This window comes from Monodelphis domestica, chromosome 7 (assembly GCF_027887165.1).
Source record: "Monodelphis domestica isolate mMonDom1 chromosome 7, mMonDom1.pri, whole genome shotgun sequence".
Lineage (NCBI taxonomy): Eukaryota > Metazoa > Chordata > Mammalia > Didelphimorphia > Didelphidae > Monodelphis > Monodelphis domestica.
In genome coordinates this window covers 136,930,517-136,952,032 of record NC_077233.1, presented here as the reverse complement: position 1 = coordinate 136,952,032, position 21,516 = coordinate 136,930,517, and the positions used below count along the sequence as shown (strand labels likewise).

The following is a 21,516-nucleotide window of genomic DNA, read 5'->3' as shown; positions in this document are numbered from 1 at the left end:
GAGGATGAAGATTCTAAGGGCTCTGACAAAAAAATAAAAGAGCAAATATCAATTTAACAAATACTCTTCTTTCCCATAAGATTTCCTTTCTCCAGAACCATGATAAATGTTTTCCCTAAGGGGATTCAAACAATGAAATGCAAAACTCTCCTCATCTATCTATTATACTTTCAGGTTTCAGCATCAAGTGAGAGAAGGAAGTGAAAGCTTTTGAGAAGGTGGAAATCACCCTTCACATACATACAGATACAGATACTCATAGATACATATTCTAAAGCTAGTCATCATTACAGTCTACATAAAACCCAATACATTTCTGGAGAATAGAAGAAATATGGTGGTAATTATGTGAACAAGTAATTTTTTCCTTGAACACATACTCCCATAACCCTACATTAGTAAAGTTTTAGTCCTAAGTGTTACACGGTACCTTGGACAGATGCTTAATCTTTATGCCAGCTACTAAATCTTCAGGTTCAGCCTCAATGTACTCTGTTTTTAGAACTTTCTCAGGATCATCATCTTCTTCCTCTTTCCCTATCGAAGATCTTTGGTTCCCACACCAGTAGGAAGGCTAAGGAAGAAATCAAAACTGAATCACCAAGATGGCCAAAGATAATAATGACAAATTTTACTGAGATCAGAAAAACTTTAGTCAACCCAACAATATAGTCTTTTTTAGCAAGATAACCTTGAATTTGGTTGCTTATATAAGATTATTAAACACTAATGAAAGTGTTATTAGTCAAGAAGCAGTGGACAAAATAAAGCAACTCTAGAATAAGGTCATGACCAAAATAGTAGATATGGAAAGAAAGTAAGTCATGTTGCTTTGCTTAGGCTGTCCTTTATTAAGTAATGGAAGTAGGAATTAAGGGAAAAATTGTCCACTCCCTATTCTTTCATGACCATGATTGCTGCCTAAGTAAGGAGTGAAGGGAATAGAGTGGTAGGGGGTACCTTCAAAAGAACAAATAGCATCAGAACTCACCATCAAGAAAAAATACCAGGGCTGAGGCATACCATATTCTCCTGGAAATACAGCTTCCACATACCAAGTCACCAAACCATAGAAGGCAGAATCAAATAGCAGCATTATCAACACGTGCCCAAAAGTGAAGTTATCATCGACATTAACTGATTTCATAAGATATTTCCATTGAATTCCTATTCCTGAAGCACAAAAGGGAAGATAATTAGAATTTCTAGTTGGCCAAGATCTAGTGATCAGAGTTGTCCTTAAGCTTTTTGATCTCAAAATGAAGAATATAGTGTAGTCATAAGACTTATAAATATGTAAGCTGTCACTAAAAAATGTTTACTTGTTAAAGTACTCAGTAATATTTTTCTTGCTTTAGTTTCTATTTTTTAATTCAATTTTATTTTATGCTATTCTATTTCAGTTCTGAATTTTCTCCCTCCCACTTTTCCTCCCTCACCCATTGGAAAAGTAAGAAAAACAAAACCTATTGAAATATGTAAAGTCAAGTAAAACAAATTCCAAAATTAGCCATCTCTCTCTCTGGTGTATGTATGTATTTGCATATATATGCTTTCATTTGCACTTTGAGTATACATCTAGAGGGAAAGCATGCTTCATAATGAATCCTCTAGAATTGTGTAGATCGGACTTTCTGCTTTTTAGGATTAAGTGTCTTTAAAATATTATTGCTGAGGCAGGTAGGTGAATAGAGAGGTAGTTTGTTGGATGGAGAGTAAGGCCTAGAAATGGAGGTCCTGGGTTCAAATCTGGCCTCAGATGCTTCCCAGCTATGTGAATCAATATTAGATATTGGTTCCAAGGCAGAAGAGCAGTAAGGGTGAGACAACTGACAATAAGTGACTTGCTCAGGATCATATAGCTAGTAAGTGTCTGAAGTCAGATCTGAATTTAGGAAGAGGAGTCTTCCTGACTCCAGGCCCACCACTCTACTCACTGCTCAACCTAGCTGCCTGATATTTGATTTTATAATATGTGCATGTATGGACGCTTTTTGGTTATGGTATTAAGATCAATGCTTGTTCAAAAGATGTTCCAATGAATTCTTTAAGAGTTTCTTTTACTTCTCCAGTCTACATTTACTATACTTTGCTATATTATGGAATTGCAACTTGGGTATTCCTCACGATGAACCCAGTAAAATTTTTTATGATATAGTAGAACTAATCTCTGGATATAGAATGTTCTACTACCTATGGTGAATGTCTATTGTGAAGATAACAACTAGACCACTTTTAAGAAAACTCAATACAGAACTTGAAAAATACATACATTAGATTCATTCTTATTCACAACCAATTTGTATGGAAATGACAGTATATTTTAGTGTTCTTGTGTCATAGATATAAAGGTAGGGACACAAGAATAAACTGTGAGTAGCCAGTAGTGTAGTGATTCTCAAAGGGTATGCTATTGATGCCATATTTTTTTCTAAGTATGTCATGAATTATATGAAATTTTCACTTGCAATTGAGGGTACATGCATGGGTCTCCTAACTCTCCTGGAGTATAATTTATAACAGCAAAGAACTATAAAGTGATCAAAAAAATGATAACTAGTGGGTTAATATTGATTACAGAAAAAAACTGAAGAGAAAGAATCAATGAAGGTTTCTTTACTTCTCCAATCTATATACCACGGGACAATACCCACAAAGGTGTAACTTTGGAAAATATAACTAGGAGGGGCAGCTAGGTGCCTCAAAGGATAGAGAGCCAGGTCTGGAGATGGGAGTTCCTGAATTCAAACCTGGCTGCAGACTTCCTACCTGTGTGACCCTGGGCAAGGCACTTAACCCCAATTACCTAATTGTTCTTGCTCCTTCTGCCTTGGAGCCTATACTTAGTATCGATTCTAAGATGTAAGGGAAGGGTTTAAAAAAAAAGCAAAAAAGAGAAAATATAACTAGGAACGGTTTGAAGTCTATAATTCATCAAAGAAGGATTCTTTGACCTTTGATTCCAGTTGAAAAATTGTCCAACTGCCAGGGCGCATCCTTTATTCCTCATTCTTTCTTATCCTTATTCCACGACATTATATTCAATTAGTTGTCAAGTCCTGAAATGTCTACCTTTTAAACATCTCTCACATATGCCCCCTTCTCTCCTCTGACACCAAAACTTCCCTAGCATTAGTCTTCATTACTTCATATTTGGACTATTGCAATAGCCTTCCGGTTGGCCTTAATACAGGAGCTTATTTGTTGGTTTGTTTTTGTCTTTCTTTGTATCCCCAGAACTTAGCCCCAGTAAGTAGAACATAGTAAATTCTTAATGAAGCCTAAATGAATGATTGATTGAACTCTCTAAATGCTTCTTTTCAAGTCTTCTTTGCTGGCATCTTATCCTCTACCTGACCTCTTAAATGTGGGTGTTCTAACTTCTGACAAAGGTCTAATTTCTCAAATATAAAAGGAACTAAATCAATTGTACAAAAAATCAAACCATTCCCCAATTGATAAATAGGCAAGGGACATGAATAGGCAGTTTTCAGAGAAAGAAATCAAAACTATCAATAAGCACATGAAAAAGTATTCTAAATCATTTATAATTAGAGAAATTAAAATCAAAACAACTCTGAGGTACCACTTCATGCCTAGAAGTTTAGTTAATATGATAGCAAAGGAAAGTAATAAATGTTGGAGAGGATGTGGCAAAATTGGGACACTAATACACTGCTAGTGGAGTTGTGAATTGATCCAACCATTCTGGAAGGCAATCTGTAACTATGCCAAAAGAGCTTTAAATGACTGCCTGCTCTTTGACCTAGCCATACCACTGCTTGGTCTCTACCCCAAAGGGATAATAGGAAAAATTACTTGTATAAAAATTTATAGCCACATTCTTTGTGGTGGCAAAAAATTGGAAAATGAGGGGATGCCCTTCAATTGGGGAATGGCTGAACAAATTGTGGTATATGTTGGTGATGGAATACTATTATGCTAAAAGGAATTATGAACTGGAGGAATTACACATGAACTATAATGACCTCTAAGAATTGATGTAGAGCAAAAGAAGCAGAACCAGGAGAACATTGTACACAGAGACTGATACACTGTGGCCCAATAGAATGTAATGGACTTCTCTACTAGCAGCAATGCAATGCAATGATACAGGACAATTCTGAGGGACTTGTGAGAAAAAACACTACCCACATCCAGAGAAAGAACTGTGGGTGTAGAAACAGAAGAAAAAAACATTTCCTTGATCACATGGTTCGATGGGGATATGACTGGTGATGTAGACTCTAAATGATCACTCTATTGCAAATATTAATAATATGGAAAAGTGTGGGTGTTCTTGAAATCTCATCTTTGGCTCCACTTACCCCATGATCTCTTTCTTAACAAGTGCACTCACTTCTATGGGCATGATCTCTATGAAGATAACTTTCAAATCTATCTTCCAGCCCTGATTTCTTTTTTTTTCTTCCTTTTAAACATTATTTTATTTGTTCATTTAAAAATATTATTCATTGGGAAAAAAAAGTCATTTTCTCCCCGCCCCCCCCCCTCCCCAATAGCCAATGCTGGGTATCACATGTGTCCATGTTTCGAACCCATTTCCATGTTGTTGGTATTTGCATTAGGGTGTTCATTTAGAGTCTTTCCTTAATCATATCCCCTCCACCCCTGTAGTCAAGCTGTTGCTTTTCCTCATTGTTTTTACTTCCACAGTTTGTCCTCTGCTTGTAGATAGTGTTTTTTCTCCACGATACCTGCGGATTGCTCAGGGACCTTGCAATGACACTAATGGAGAAGACCATTACCTTCAATTGAACCACAGTGTATCAGTCTCTGTGTACAATGTTTTCCTCGTTCTGCATCACTTCCTGGAGGTTGTTCCAGGCTCCATGGAATTCCTCCACTTTATTATTCCTTTTAGCACAATAGTATTCCATCACCAACATAAACCATAATTTGTTCAGCCATTCCCCAATTGAAGGGCATCCCCTCATTTTCCAATTTTTTTTTGCCACCATAAAGAGCGCAGCTATGAATATTCTTGTACAGGTCTTTTTCCTTATTATCTCTTTGGGGTACAAACCCAGCAGTGCTATGGCTGGATCAAAGGGCAGACAGTCTTTTATCGTCCTTTGGGCATAGTTCCAAATTGCCCTCCAGAATGGTTGGACCAGTTCACAACTCCACCAGCAATGCATTAATGTCCCAACTTTGCCACACCCCCTCCAGCATTCATTACTTTCCATAGCTGTCATGTTAGCCAATCTGCTAGGTGTGAGGTGATACCTCAGAGTTGTTTTGATTTGCATCTCTCTGATTATCAGAGGGTTAGAGCACTTTTTCATGTGCTTATTAATAGTCTTGATTTCTTTGGCTGAAAACTGCCTATTCATGTCCCTTGCCCATTTATCAATTGGAGAATGGCTTGATTTTTTGTACAACTGGTTTAACTCTTTATAAATTTGAGTAATTAGACCTTTGTCAGAGGTTTTTGTTATGAAGATTGTTTTCCAATTGGTTACTTCCCTTCTAATTTTAGTTACATTGGTTTTATTTGTACAAAACCTTTTTAATTTGATATAATCAAAATTATTGATTTTACATTTTGTGACTTTATAAATCTTGCTTGGTTTTAAAATCTTTCCCTTCCCAAAGATCTGACATGTATATACTATTCTGTGTTCACCTAATTTACTTATAGTTTCATTCTTTATCTTTAAGTCATTCACCCATTCTGAGTTTATCTTGGTCCAGCCCTGATTTCTATTGGACTCAACTCATATCCAAATACCTATACAGTACATCTCTATTTGAATGCTCCACTGTGTGATAAGAGAATTTCTGGCTCAATTTTATTAACACCATTTACTTAAGATGAGTTGGTCATGTAATTTAACTAGAGTTTGCAAAATCAAGTTGAGACATCAACTATATCCCTTTTATTAGCTGGTTAGTTCTTGCTTTTTTTTTTTTTTTTGCAAAATTCCAGCTTGAGATATCAGCTACATCTCTGGAATTTACTGACTTGTTTCCTATTTTACCTCAGATAGATCTTTCCCTTCTGCCATCTGTTCTTTGGCCTATAAATTATCTCTTATTTGCTCTTTGAAATTCTACTGGACCCATCTTGCCTATCTAACTGAAACTTATTTATTTATTTTTTAATTTTGTTTAGTAAATTTAGAACATTATTGCTTGGTTATAAGAATCATATTCTTTCCCTCCATCCCCTCCCCCCACCTTTCCCGTAGCTGATTTGCAATTCCACTGGGTATTACATGTGTCCTTGATCAGAACCTATTTCCATGTTGTTGATGTTTGCACTAGCATGATCATTTAGAGTCTACATCTCCAATCATATCCCTCTTGACCCATGTAATCAATCAGTTGCTTTTTTTCAATGTTTCTACTTCCACAGTTTTTTCTCTGAATGTGGACAGTGTTTTTTTCTCGTAGATTTCTCCAAGTTGTTCAGGATCACTGCATTGCCACTAATGGAGAAGTCCATTACATTCGACTGTACCACAGTGTATCAGTCTCTGTGTACAATGTTCTTCTGGTTCTGCTCCTCTCACTCTGCATCAATTCCTGGAGGTCGTTCCAGTTCACATGGAATTCCTCCAGTTTATTATTCCTTTGAGCACAATAGTATTCCATCACCAACAGAGATCACAATTTGTTCAGCTATTCCTCAATCGAAGGGCATCCCCTCATTTTCCAATTTTTTGCCAACACAAAGAGCTTAGCTATGAATATTCTTGTACAAGTCTTTTTCCTTATCTCTTTGGGGTATAAACCCAGTAATGCTATGGCTAGATGAAAGGGAAGAGAGTCTTTTGGCGCCCTTTGCGCATAGTTCCAAATTGCCCTCCAGAATGGTTGGATTAATTCACAACTCCACCAGCAATGAATTAATGTTCCAACTTTGTCACATCCCCTCCAGCATTCATTACTTTCCTTTGCTGTCATGTTAGCCAATCTGCTAGGTGTGAGGTGATATCTCAGAGTTGTTCTGATTTGCATCTCTTTGACAAGAGATTTAGAACACTTCTTCATGTGTTTAATAGTTTTGATTTCTTTAACTGAAAATTGCTTATTCATATCCCTTGTCCATTTATCAATTGGAGAATGGCTTGATTTTTTTATATAATTGATTTAGCTCTTTATGAATTTGAGTAATTAGAGCTTTATCAGAGGTTTTTGTTATATAGATTGTTTCCCAATTTGTTGCTTCCCTTCTAATTTTGGTTGCATTGGTTTTGTTTGTATAAAAACTTTTTAATTTGATATAATAAAAATTATTGATTTTACATTTTGTGATTTTTTTCTAAGTCTTGCTTGGTTTTGAAATCTTTCCTTTCCCAAAGATCTGACATGTATACTATTCTGTGTTCACCTAATTTATTTATAGTTTCTTTCTTTATATTCAAGTCATTTACCCATTCTGAGTTTATCTTGTGTAGGGTGTAAGATGTTGATCCAAACCTAATCTCTCCCATACTGTCTTCTAATTTTCCCAGCAGTTTTTATCAAATAGTACATTTTGGTCTCAAAAGCTCGGATCTTTGGGTTTATCATACATAGACACTCTTGCTGAGGTCACTTATTCCAAGTCTATTCCACTGATTCTCCTTTCTGTCTCTTAACCAGTACCAGATGATCACTGCTTTATGGTATAGTTTGAGATCTGGGACTGCAAGGCCACCTTCCTTTGCATTTTTTTTTCATTATTTCCCTGGATATCCCTGATCTTTTGTTGTTCCAAATGAACTTTGTTATGGTTTTTTCTAATTCAGTAAAAGAGTTTTTTGGTAGTTCGATGGGTATGGCACTAAATAAGTTTGGGTAGGAGGATCATTTTTATTATGTTAGCCCGTCCTACCCATGAGCAGTTAATGTTTTTCCAATTGTTTAGATCTAATTTTAATTGTGTGGAAAGAGCTTTTGTAGTTGTGTTCATATAGTTCCTGTGTTTGCCTTGGGAGACAGATCCCCAAGTATTTAATATTGTCTAGGGCAATGGTTCTCGACCTTTCTAATGCCGTAACCCCGCAATACAGTTCCTCATGTTGCAGTAACCCCAAACCAAAAAATTATTTTGGTGGCTACTTCAAAACTGTAATTTGTTACAGTTATGATTCAGAATGTAAATACCTGATATGCATTATGTATTCTCATTGCTACAAATTGAGAGGTTGAGAACCACTGGTCTAGGGTGATTTTAAATGGAATTTCTCTTTCTAATTCTTGCTGCTGAGATGTGTTGGAGATATATATATAAATGCTGATGACTTATGTGGGTTTATTTTGTATCCTGCAACTTTGCTAAAGTTGTTGATTATTTCCACTAATTTTTTAGTTGATTCGCTAGGATTCTTTAAGTAAACCATCATATCATCAGCAAAGAGTGATAGCTTGGTCTCCTCATTGCCAATTTTAATACCTTCAATTTCTTTTTCTTCTTTAATTGCTTCTGCTAGTGTTTCTAGTACAATGCTAAATAATAGAGGTGATAATGGGCATCCTTGTTTCACTCCTGATCTTATTGGGAATGCATCTAGTTAATCCCCATTGCAGATGATGTTTACTGATGGTTTTAGATAAATACTGTTTATTACTTTTAGGAAAGGACCTTCTATTCCTATATTTTCTAGTGTTTTCAATAAGAATGAGTGTTGTATTTTATCAAAGGGTTTTTCCCAAGTCTATTGAGATATTCATGTGATTTTTGTTTTGGTTTGCTTGTTGATATGGTCAATTATGTGAATAGTTTTCCTAATATTGAACCATCCTTGTATTCCTGGTATAAATCCCATCTGATCATAATGAATAACCCTAGTGATCACTTGCTGGAGTCTTTTTGCTAGTATTCTATTTAAGATGTTTGCATCTATGTTCATTAAGGGAAATGGTCTATAGTTTTCTTTTTCTCTTTTTGACCTGCCTGTCTTTGGGATCAGTACCATATTTGTTTCATAAAAGGAATTTGGTAGAACTCCTTCTTTGCTTATTATGTCAAATAGTTTGTATAGTATTGGGATTAGTTGTTTTTTGAATGCTTGATAGAATTCACTTGTGAATCCATCAGGCCCTGGGGAATTTTTCTTAGGGAGTTCTTTGATGGCTTGTTCAATTTCTTCTTCTGATATGGGATTATTTAAGAATTCTATTACTTCTTTTGTTAATCTAGGCAATTTATATTTTTGTAAACACTTATCCACATCACCTATATATTGCCATATTTGCTGCCATATAATTGGGCAAAATAGTTTTTAATGATTGCCTTAATTTTCTTTTCATCAGAGGTGAGGTCTCCCTTTTCATCTATGATACTGTTAATTTGGTTTTCTTCTTTCCTTTTTTTTTATTAGATTGACCAATACTTTGTCTATTTTGTTTGTTTTTCAAAATACCAGCTTTTAGGTTTATTTATTAATTCAATAGTTCTTTCACTTTCTATTTTATTAATTTCTCCCTTAATTTTTAAGATCTCTAATTTAGTTTTCATCTGGGGATTTTTAATTTGTTTGCTTTCAAGTTTTTTGATTTGCATGTCAACTTCATTGACCTCTCCCCTCCCTAATTTATTAATATATGAACTCAAGGATATAAGTTTCCCCCTGAGTACTGCTTTGGCTGCATCCCATAGATTTTGAAAGGATGTCTCATCATTGTCATTTTCTTTAATGAAATTACTAGTTTTTTCTATGATTTGTTCTTTTAACTAATCAATTTTATAGAATCATATTATTTAATTTCAACTAATTTTTTATTTGGCTCTCCATGTACCCTTACTGATTATTATTTTTATTGCATTATGATCTGAAAAGGTTGCAATTATTATTACTGCTTTTCTGCATTTGTTTGTCATGTTTTTATGCCCCAGTACACAATCAATCTTTGTGAATGTACCAAGTCCTGCTGAAAAGAAGGTATATTCCTTTTTGTTCCTATTTATTTTTCTCCATATATCTATCAACTCTAATTTTTCTAAGATTTCATTCACATCTCTTACCTCTTTCTTATTTATTTTTTGATTTTATTATCTAAATTTGACAGTGGTAGGTTCAGGTCTCTCACTAGTATAGTTTTACTATCTATTTCCTCCTTCAACTCCATTATTTTCTCCTTTAGAAATTTGGATGCTATACCATTTGGTGCATACATGTTGATTACTGATATTTCCTCATCGTCTATACTGCCTTTTATCAGGATGTAGTTACCTTCCCTATCCCTTTTAATCCTATTTTTACTTTGGCTTTGTCAGATATCATAATTGCAACTCCTGCCTTCTTTCTCTCAGTTGAGGCCCAATAGGTTTTGCTCCAACCTTTAAGTCTAACCTTGTAAGTATCTACCCGCCTCATGTGTGTTTCTTGTAGACAACATATGGTAGGATTTTGATTTCTAATCCATGCTGCTATTCGTTTTCATTTTATGGGTGAGTTCATTCCATTCACGTTCAAAGTTATGATTGCCACTTGTGTATTCCCCAGCATTTTGATATCCTCTTCTAGTTCTGTCCTTTCTTCTTTTGCTATATCCTTTTAAATCAGTGGTTTGCTTTTAATCAGTCCCCCTAATCCCCAAACTTAATATGCTTCCCTTTCTGCCCCCTCCCTTTTTGTTACCTTCTTCTTATTTTTTTAGGGTCTGTTAAGTCCCCCCTCTCTTTCCCTCCCTTTTTGTACTCCCTGCCCCGCTACCCGCCTTAGTTTTTCCTTCTCACTTTTCCTGTAGAGTAAGATAGAATTCAATACCACAATGGATCTAGATGTTCTTCCCTCTCAGAATTGATTTCATTGAGAGTAAGGTTTAAGTATTACCTATTAGCACTCTTTTCCTCTATTTCTTAAAGGAGTATTCTTCCCCTCCCTTCCCATGTGTCTCTTTGTGTGATAAAGATTATTCTATTTATCTTATTTCTTCAAGTATATCTTGGTGTCATCTTTGAATCCCCCCTTTTTCTTTTTTGCATATCATCTTATACCACTTATTACCCCAATCTCTTCCTGTGAATGATTTTTCTAATTACTATAATAGTGAATATAATTTTTGAGAGTAACAAATAACATTTCCCCCATATATTAATATAAATAATTTGATCTCATTGAAGCCCTTAAAGAAGAAAGTTTGAATAAAAAAAATTTTCCCCCCTTTCCCTCTCTTTCTTATTTACTTTTCTGATCTTTGTGTTTGGTATCAAACTTTCCACTTAGTTCTTATCTTTTCTCTACAAATACTTGGAAATCTTCTATTTTGGTGAATGCCCATAATTTCCCCTGGAAGTATATAGTCAGTTTTGATGGATAGGTGATCCTTGGTTGAAGACCCAATTCTCTTGCCTTTCTGAATATCATACTCCAGGCTTTGCAGTCCTTTAGTGTGGAAGCTGCCAGATCTTGTGCAATCCTGATTGGTGCTCCTTGATATCTGAATTGTCTCTTTTTGGCTTCTTGTAAATTTTCTCCTTAGTTTGGAAGCTCTTGAATTTGGTAATTACATTCCTGGGAGTTGTCTTTTGAGAATTTAGTGTAGAGGGTGTTCTATGAACTCTTTCAATGTCTATTCCCCCCCCCCCCCCCCTTGTTCAAGAACATCAGGGCAGTTTTCTTGGATAATTTCTTGTAGTATGATGTGAAGATTTCTGTTTATTTCTGGGTTTTCAGGTAGATCAAAGATTCTAAAATTGTCTCTTTGTGATTGGTTTTCCTGATCTGTCATCTTGTCAGTGAGATATTTTACGTTTTCTTCTATTTTGTCAGTCTTTTAACTTTGCTTTGTTAATTCTTGCTGTTTTGCAAGATCAGTGGCTTCCAATTGCCAATTCTGGTCTTTAAAGCCTGGTTTCTGCTATAATCTTTTGATTTTCCTTTTCGGTTTGGTTTATCCTGCTTTTCGTGGCTTCCAGCTGTTTCTCCAATTGGAAGTTCTTGTCCTTTAAACTGTTATTTCCTTTTTGAACTATTTTCCTCTTTTCTTGCCAAAAGGCTTCCATTTTAAAAATAAGCTCCAATTTAAATTCTTCAAGAGCTTGTAGGCAATTTCCATTTTTTGGTGAAGGTTTTGGGGCATTTATTTTTATTTCCTCTTCTATTTCCTCTTTAGCCTGGTTTTTTCCTCTGCAAAAATTATCCAGGGTCAATCCCTTCTTGATTTTCTCTGTGTTGGGAAGTTGTTACTGGGCACTGTTTGCCATCAATATGATGGGTTTTCCTTCCCTTTCCAGTCAGAAATCTGAGTGAGGACTGCAGGCTGTGTATGGAGCTAAGGAGCAAGGATTTTTCCTGAGGACAGCTCTCAAATCTCTGCCAGCTTCTAATGTTTGCTGCCCTTCTCTGTGCTATCTCACCAAGGGCGCCCACGGTCTGCGCTCTTTAGCCTCCTGGGTTTTCAAGTCTAGCTGTTCTCAGGGGTAGGTCTTTGGTGGTCTTAGTCAGCTGCCAAGGACCTAGAGGTGCCCTTCACTCACTCTAGAGGTACCCCTCACTCACTCACTGATTCTAGTGTGTGCTGGCTCTGACTCTGGCTCCATAGGTAGGGTGGGGGAGGGTAGATCAGCTTGCGTTTTGGTAGAAGCTTTTTCACCCCCTTATAGTGTGGAAATGCCCAAATCCCACCTACCTTCAATGCAGTCCCCTATTGTAGAGTCCCTTCATTCATATGAATTTGTTTTTTTTTGGTCTTTTGAGGTAGTCTTTATTGGTAGGTGCTGAGAAGAGGAAGAGTCCTGCCTCTAGACTGCTGCCATGTTTACCCGAAGTCCATAACTGAAACTTATTATAACAAGGTCTAAAACTGTTGCTCAGGGTACACTGATTTTTGTATATGGTAACCCCATACCTGTATGCCATTGATTATTATGATTGGCAATAGTAAGAGATCCTTAGGCTATTTTTTGTCACAACTAGAATCTCAAATTTGACATTTCCCAAAATGATTTCCCAGATGATAAACTCCTCCTCTGATATCATTATTTCTTGCAATGATAGAATTTTGTCTACCAAGTTCAAAACCTTTAACTCTTTCCTCTCTCTTATCATATCCAAATAGTTATTAAGTACTGTCAATTCTCCCTCTGCAATCTCTCTCACACCTGTTTTCCTATTTTCCATGCAAATGAGCCAAAATTAAAGTACAGGTATCTCTTCCATGTTGCAGGGGCCTGGAGTGTGACACCCCAGCAATCTGGAAAATCTGTGTAAATTTTTTTGGCCTTCCCTTTGTACCAGAGAATAAGTCAGAATTTCTCCTTTTCTTTTATGGGGTGTTTACAGTACCTTATTGTAAAATATAGGTTAAGTATTTGATCACAGGCTATATAGTTTCTTTTTTTTTTTTTTTTGCTTATAGAGTTTCTAAACTTTTTCTGTGTCATTTGCTGGCCTTTAGCTTCCCCAAAACTCCCCTATAATTTCCATTTAATTTCTTATGTTGACTTGTGATATATTCAAATCTTTATGGGGAGAGTCAAGATGTAGAAGGGATATCTGCAGAGTGATTTGGTTGCTTGGGGATGGGAATGAGAGTGGTGGGCAAAATTCTACTCCAGAAGCCTGGTCTTGCTCCTAAGGTGATTTGCACATTATTTCAAGCATAATAGAGGCAATAATAGAACCAAAGGTCTACCTAGATCCTTTTTACTTTTCACTAAGTGAAATTCTCAGCATTCTTAAAGATTTATCCAAGAGTACTATATGTGTTAAAAGGTCTTTTCTGCCCATAACTAAATTAAATTTTTTTTGCCTAAATATCTTACTAGTAAGCTGGATGAGAGGGGTCTGGCATCACAAAAGAGAAAAATACTCCCTGGAGCTAGGATGAGCTAAAAGATCTGACAGAGGATACCCAAAGGTTAGAGACCAAAGATGCCAGCAGAGAGCATTTAGCAGAGTTTTCACCTTTCAGTCAGATGACATCACCAGAGAACAGTTTCCCCAGAGTTTCTAAAAGAAACGAGCCCCAGTGCTGGTAGCAGGAGAGTTTCTGAAGGTTTGCCGCATTAGAAACATGAGCTGTTCAGATTCTACTCCACCTACAAGTTCACCAGTCACTCATGTTCCCTGTGGGTATTGATTCTCTCCCCTCAGAAGTATGGTACTCAAGACAATGCATTCCCTTGAGAGAAGGTGGAAAATCTTTTTCTTTCTTTTGTCCTGATCCTTATATAAAAGTTATTTTGTTTTGAATTAACTAGTCTGCTGGATTAAAAAGAAAAGTGTCATTATACAGTCATAGGCTATGATTTTGGTTGATGCTGGCCTACAATGGGATTATATCCTGGGGTAGCTTTCAAAGGATCCATCTGTGAGACAGGTCCTAGGCTATATATTTGTAACTCTCTAATATGCCCTTCATATTGCTGTTTTAATAATCTTCCTTAAGCACAGTAATGTTTCTCCTGTGCTCAGAAATCTTCAAGAATTCCCTAACTTCTATCAAATAAAGTTCAAACTGCTTTTGCCAGCATTCAAGGCAAAATATAGACTAAAACTATAGTGTTCTCTTCCCAATCTCCATTCCTCCTCCCCCCAATATATTGTTTTCCCCTTACTTTCAAGCATTTAATTAGTTTTAGCTACTGTATTTATTTTTATGTACATTATTTGCCTAAAGTATTACTAACATCCTTTTAAGCTCAAATAAAATTCTACTTCCTGTATCTGAATCTTCTCTAAATTTGCATGTTGTTCAGTCATTTTTCAGTTGTATTCCGACTCTTCACAACCCCGTTTGGGGGTTTCTTAGCAATGATCCTAGGATGGTTTACCATTTTCTTCTCTAGCTCATTTTACAGATGAGGAAGAGAGGCAAACAGAGTTAGGTGACTTGGCCAGGGTCAGACAGCTAATATGTCTGAGGCCAGATTTGTACAGAGATTATTGTTACAATGCCCTCATTTTATAGATGAAAGAGGGGACATAATTTGCTTTAAGTCAAATAGCAAAATGGGTGATTGCAAAGCCAGTACTAGAACCCAGGTTCATAGAAACATAAGATTATGTATAGATCAAGACCTAGGAACAATTTTAGAAGCTATTTCATCCAAATTCCTCATTTTATAGATTAAAAAAAAACTGAGGTAAATAAAGTAAAGACTGTCCTAAGACCACACAGGAAATAAATGAGAGAGGCAAGATTTGAAACTAGATCCTATGACTCCAGAGTTTCTTTCTATTGTACCACCTCCTTGAAGGGGCATCCTCCTTGAAGGATATGAATTGGATAATATTGGAAAGCAAGAGGCTTTGAAGACCACTCAAATGGCACTCCTAAGAGGAATTTTCAGATAATGCAGATGTGAAGGGTCAATCCTACTTTATTAAATATACTTATCCTAAGTAGTGACAAGTAAGAATTAGCTGAATGTTAACTACTATTGGAAACTTTATGCTCTCAGTGATCTAAGTGGTACCTAAAGTAGCAAAGGCAGCAATTACAAAAGACAGTACTCACCTTTTGCTTCAAACTTGCCTATAAGCTGGGCCCCCAATGCCATGGCAACATTTGAGAAGAGACAGGAAGATAACTTTTGGTTGAGGGTCATCCAGTTATATCGAGGACCAATGAAGAAGTAAGGAATATATGTAAAGAAATAGAGGAAACCACCTATAGCAGCTGCCAAATTGGCTGCAAAAGGGAAAAGAGAGATTAATCAGTGGTCCAAGAACTGAAATACAAACACTTTACAATACTATGAAAGCATGTATTTATCAAGGTTTTGAGAAGGAATCCAATCCTTCACTTAAAAAGCAAAGTGAACCTTTTGGGAAGTTACTCAATCTTCTATAGTACAATAATCAAGGAAATTTATCGTCCATTGAAAGAGAAGTAAAACACGTATGCCTGAGAAAGTTATTTTATCATCATCTGCTTATTAAATTAAATACAGTATGACATAATATTGCCTATTACTTATATACCAGAAAATCATATTGGCAAACTCTCATTTCACCCGGAACAATATTTGTAAATTATATTATTTATCTCTCACAGACTCTTTATAGCATGTTCTCCATAGGAAATCTTTCCTCTCCAGTCCTTAATTACTTTTCTCCTCTCCTCCCTTGCTTCAGTCTCACAACATGTCACATTCTACTTCACACACACACGCACACACAAAATGAATGCCATCCTCTATGATATTTCTCATATTTCACAAGTCTTGCTTTTACAACAATGTTTTCATCTTTCTCTCTCCTCTCTAATGTAGGGAATATGCTATAAAGAGACTATGCCAATATGATTCTTCATTCTGTTGTCTGAATGAATAATCTAGACTAATGTATTCATTTTCTGACCATACACTTCTTAAGAAACTCCTCTACAGAATAGCTGTCTTCAAGTAAATAAAAGGCTGTCAACCTGAAAGAGAAGCCAGAGTTATTCCACTAGTCACACCAAAGGTCAGAACTAAACAAAACAGTGAAAATTGAAAAGAGAAATTTTGGCTTGTTTTAAAAAACAAACAAACAAACAAACTTCCTAATAATTAAGAGCTATCTCAAAATGAAATAGGTTGCTTTAAATGGCAATGTGAATATTCTGTAACTGTGGAGTTTTATCTAAATTTACAGAAAGTACAATTCTTGTAGACAGGTGTGTGTGTGTGTGTGTGTGTATATATATATATATATATATATATATATATATATATATATATATATATATATATATATATATATATATATATATATATATATATATATATATCTCACCTTAGGCAGATAAGCCTGTTTTTTCCCCCCCAAAAGATACTGAAACTGTCCTCCAGATTTAATTTTCTAAATGAAGGAAGGCTAGGGCTGCTGACTGTAAACCTCAAAATTTCTTAGACTTATAAATGTTGGAAATTTCACCATTGGGAAATTTCATACTTGAAAAATTTCCTATTGATAGTGGGTCTTGACTATTGGAATGTGAACCCCATTGGCATGGGAGGTTCCTTCTCCTCCCTTCTTAAGATTACTTTAGGACAGAAACCTTTTGCTGAACAATGGAAAGGACTTTGACCTATGCTTAAGCATAGAACAGGAATTTCTTTGAGTCATGATTGATTTTAGAATTGATACAATGGAGATACTTGGAATCAATCTCCACCCTATTCAGTCCTAACAGGATTGAGTAAGGGCTGCAGCCTAGATCAAAATTTAATTATTCCAATCTCTACCCTACTCAGGTTAACAGGATTTAGAAAGGGCTGTAGCAAAGGATCAAAGATTTAATTATTTGAAAATATGACCTTCAACAGACATGTGCAAAGCCAGAGACCTCTGGGCGGTCCTGGGTTAAGCTAGAGCCTCCATTGGCACAGGGAAATTGATGGACAGGTGATTGGTAGATGTGAGGACTGAGGGGAGGGAACTTGGATGGTTTCCTTAAGGATAGGGGGGTCTGGAGACTCGGAGGAGGGTGGAGGAGTTTGTCGGAGTGGTTGCGGTGTGCTCTGAGAAGCTTGAGCTGAAGGAAGCTGAAGGTGGGGGCCCCGGAGACTGTTTCTCCATTTTTGGTCACGTGAGTAATAGGGACTGATCTCCTTTCATTGCCCCAGCTATCTAAGGGCTTGGGCCTTTTGGCCCAGCCTAAACAGAAGGGGTATTTAAGCCCTATTCCCTTCTCTCCTCTTTCTCTCTCCCTCTATCTCTCTATCTCTAATTCCTTTCTTCCTCCTGTTTGTAATTAAAACTCCATAAAAGGTTGACGGCTGACTTGAGTTTTCATTAAGGAATTACATAGCTGAATTCCTTGGCGACCTTAAATTAATATATATCAGTCTTTTAAAAGTGATTTCCTTGTCACATGACATAGCTTCCTAGTCTTCTTTGTAGAAAAACTGCCAAGACATGAGCAGATCTGAACTTTTCTCTTAGACTTAGGACCAAAGACCAGTGGTATAACCTACAGAAGCAGAAGAAAACTGTTCAACTGAATCAATTGTATCCTCAATAAATATGCACTTTAAGAAAAAGTAAGGTTAAGAAGCTTTTAAAAACTAAATTCTGAAGACACATAGAGAAATCTTTCTGATAAAGAGGAAAAAGAAGAGTTATCTCAAGGGACCTAGGTGGCTGGTAAACTCATCAACCAAATTTTTAAGTCAGGTATAATGGAACAGATTAGGTATACAACATACAGAAGCATACAAGCATAATAACTTAGTGTTAAAAAAAACTAAAAGAAAAAATTATTAGGCCAAGGATTCACTATTCAACAAAAACTATTGAGAAAACTGGAAAACAGTCTAGCAGAAATTAGGGTTAGAAAATGATCTCTTACCATATACCACAATAGAGAAGCAAGGAAGGAAATACTTATTGAATAGGTGAAAAGTTCATGACAAGATAGAATAGAACAGCCCACAGAAGACAATTTGATTACATAAAATTGAAAAGTTATTATACATTAAAAAACCAATAGTTAAAATTAGAAAGGAAACAGCTGGAGAAAACCCTTGTACTAAGTTCCTCTGATAAAGGTTGAGTATCCAATATATATATAAAATTGATTTGAATATATAAGAATGCTAGCCACTCCCATTAGATAAAGGGCCAGAGGATAAGAAGAGTTAATTCTCAAAGAAAGAAACACAAGCTAGTAATAGACCTAAGTGTTACATATCACTAATAATTTTTGAGAAATGCAAATTAAAACAATTTTGAGATTCTACCTCATGGTTATCAGATTGTAAAAGATGACAAAAAAGGAAAATGACAATTGTTGGAATGATCATGGGAAGACAGGGATCCTGGTACACTGTGGTGAAGTTGTGGTTCAGTCATCCTGGAAAGCAATCTGGAACTATACTCCCAGTCACTGAACTATGCAGATCCATTGCTTCAAAGATACTATAATACTATGAGGGCTACAGTCCCAAGATATAAAGAAAGTGGGAAAAGGTACCTATGTCTTTTTTGTTTGTTTTAGCAAAGAAGTAGAAACAAAGGGGTGAGAGGATGTCCATTATGTGAACAACGAACAAATGATGTGAATAAAATGGAATATTATTGTACCATAAAAAATAATGACAATTTCAGAGAAGGCTGGGAAGATCTGTATTGAACAGAAGTAGAGGGTGATGAACAGAGAATCAGGAGAACAATCTATATAGTAATAACACTATAAAATATAAGGCAGTATCATTTGTTTTTACTTGAAAGGAATTGTTTCATTAAAAACTAAATACTGAATATCAATATAAACAATTCAATTAAAAAAAACCTCATTCCTTCTGTTTTAGAATCAATCCGATGTATTAGTTTCCAGGCAGATGAGTGGTAAGGACTAGGCAATGGGGGTTAAGTGACTTGCCCAGGATCATACCAGTAGGAAGTGCCTGAGGTCAGATTTGAACCTGGGATCTCCTCTCTCCAGTCATGGCTCTCTACTAAGCCACCTATCTGCATCAGCAACTTGGTTTTCATAGTAATTATATATGTTTTTAATTTCAGTACATAAGATGTCATAACTTTCCCTTTTGCTCCTCCCTTCTCAATCCTGTTCAAAGTTCTCAGATGTTCTAAAAGATTGAACTCAGATAAAAAAAATTCCCTACCATCTCTAGAAGGGAGGAGGGAGATAATTTGGATCATATAATTTTGGAAGATGTATGTTGAAGATTGTTGTTTCATGTAATTGGAAAAAAAATTGTATATCTGTTAAAAGAACTCAGATAAATATTGTGATCAATCACAGCTTCAGAAGACCAATAATGAATTTATGTAGTCCATCTTCTGACATAAGGCAGTGTGACTCAAGGTGCAGAATAAAATATATATATATCTGTGGACTCTGCAAATGTGTGGCTCTGTTTGGTGTGATTATGCTTACTGATTACATGAACTGTGCTTTTCTCTATTTAGTGGGAGAAGGGAGTTAACAGTAGTGTTGCCAAAAAATAAACAAGAAAAAAAGAAAGTTATTAAAGCACTAAAAAAATTCACAGAAGAGGAAAGAAGTTTAGAATGAAATAAAAATGACAGCTTTGAAAGTAATGTGCTGGGAGTCAGCTAAGTAGCTCTATTGATTGATAGCAAGGCCTAGAAATTGGAGGTCTTGGGTTCAAGTTTGACCTCAGACACTTCCTAGCTATGTGACCTTGGAAAAGTCACTTAAGCCCTACCACCTAGCCCTTACTGCTCCTTTGCCTTAGAACCAATATGTAGTATTGATTCTAAGATGGAAGGTGAGGGTTTGGAAAAAAAGTAACATGCTAAATAAATTCTATATGAGATTTGTGGTTTCACATGTAAATAGTTTTTCTGTTCTACTTTGTATACAGAAATGTTCTTTTTAGATGTTCATTAAATTCAGAATTTAAAATAAATATAAAAACACGTGGAAACAAAGGCAAGTAACAGGATTAATACAAAAATCAGCTCAGTGTAGTAAGAATATTAGGATACTAACACTCCAAATAATTGAAATTGCAAAGAAAAAGAAAACAAAATGGGGCTTTATAAGCTATTTTAGGGAGAAAAGGAGGCTCAAAAGAACTACAGAATTGCTGCTTAAGTTGGGCTGGATGCTTAAAGAAGTCAGAGAAAGTCAAAGTTCAGGGTTTAAAATTTTTTTTGTTTTCTCTGTCAAAAAGAATAAAATTTGGACTGGAAAAGACAGAACAAACATGGCTAATAGGGAATATATACATGAACTAAGTGAGGAGATAATAAGAGAGCACCTGACTATCCTTGGTGAGTTCAGTTCACTTGGTCCAGATGACCCAGAATACAACTGACACTGATCTAAGACAGATTATGGTTAATGACTTCGGCATTGCAAAAGGTCAGAGAGTATCACCTATTCCTGGAAAAACTGGGAAAGAGAAATGGTTGCAATCCTTGGGCAACTAAACGACTTAAATTCATGGCAAAATCATAGAATATACAAATACAGGAATGGATAATGAACATCTAAGTAAAGGGAAACAGTGACTACAAAGATGGAGTATGGGTTCAGCAAGAACAAGTCAGGTCAGGGGCCACTAGGTGGCTCCATGGATTGATAGTTAGGCTAGAGATGAGAGGTTCAGGTTTCAAGACTGGCTGTAGACACTTCCTAGCCATGTGACCCTGGGAAAATCATTTAACCCCCATAGCCCTTACTGCTCTTCTGTCTTGGAACTGATATACAGTATTGATTCTAAGACAGAATGTAGGGTTTAAAAAAAAAGAACAAGTCAAGCTCAAGAACATAAACTTCTTAGGGAAGGATTCTCTGTTTAGGAATAGAGTCCTTAGTCAGCTTTCCTACTGGGAAAACTGAAAGCAGTTGAGTTAAAAAAAAAAAAAGAGGTCAGACCAGTATCTTATACCATATGTAATAATAATTTCCAAATGGGACTGTAAAGATGAATTTTACAGGTCCAAAAGTAGGAATCCATCAATTGGGGAGTGGCTAAACAGATTGTTATACCTAAGTGTAACAGGATATTAGTGTTTCATAAGAAATAATACATGTGAAGATTTAAAGAAACTTGAGAAGACTTAAATGACTAATGCAATGTAAAATAAACAGAATCAGAAAAATGACATAAATAGTGACTAAACAATGTAG

General features: G+C 35.8%; 1 protein-coding gene across 5 annotated transcripts in view; it reads right to left on the bottom strand.

The window, feature by feature from the left end:
* ABCA3 (ATP binding cassette subfamily A member 3) overlaps nt 1–21,516 on the bottom strand; it is a 137,404-nt gene that overhangs the window by 60,482 nt on the left and 55,406 nt on the right. For all 5 annotated transcript variants that reach the window (XM_007499415.3, XM_007499414.3, XM_056805576.1 and 2 more), the window contains 3 exons: nt 15,421–15,594; nt 992–1,173; nt 431–574 (listed from right to left, as the gene is read on the bottom strand). In XM_007499415.3, the coding sequence (XP_007499477.2) occupies nt 431–574; nt 992–1,173; nt 15,421–15,594 (500 nt within the window). The remainder of the gene's footprint in view (nt 1–430; nt 575–991; nt 1,174–15,420; nt 15,595–21,516) is intronic.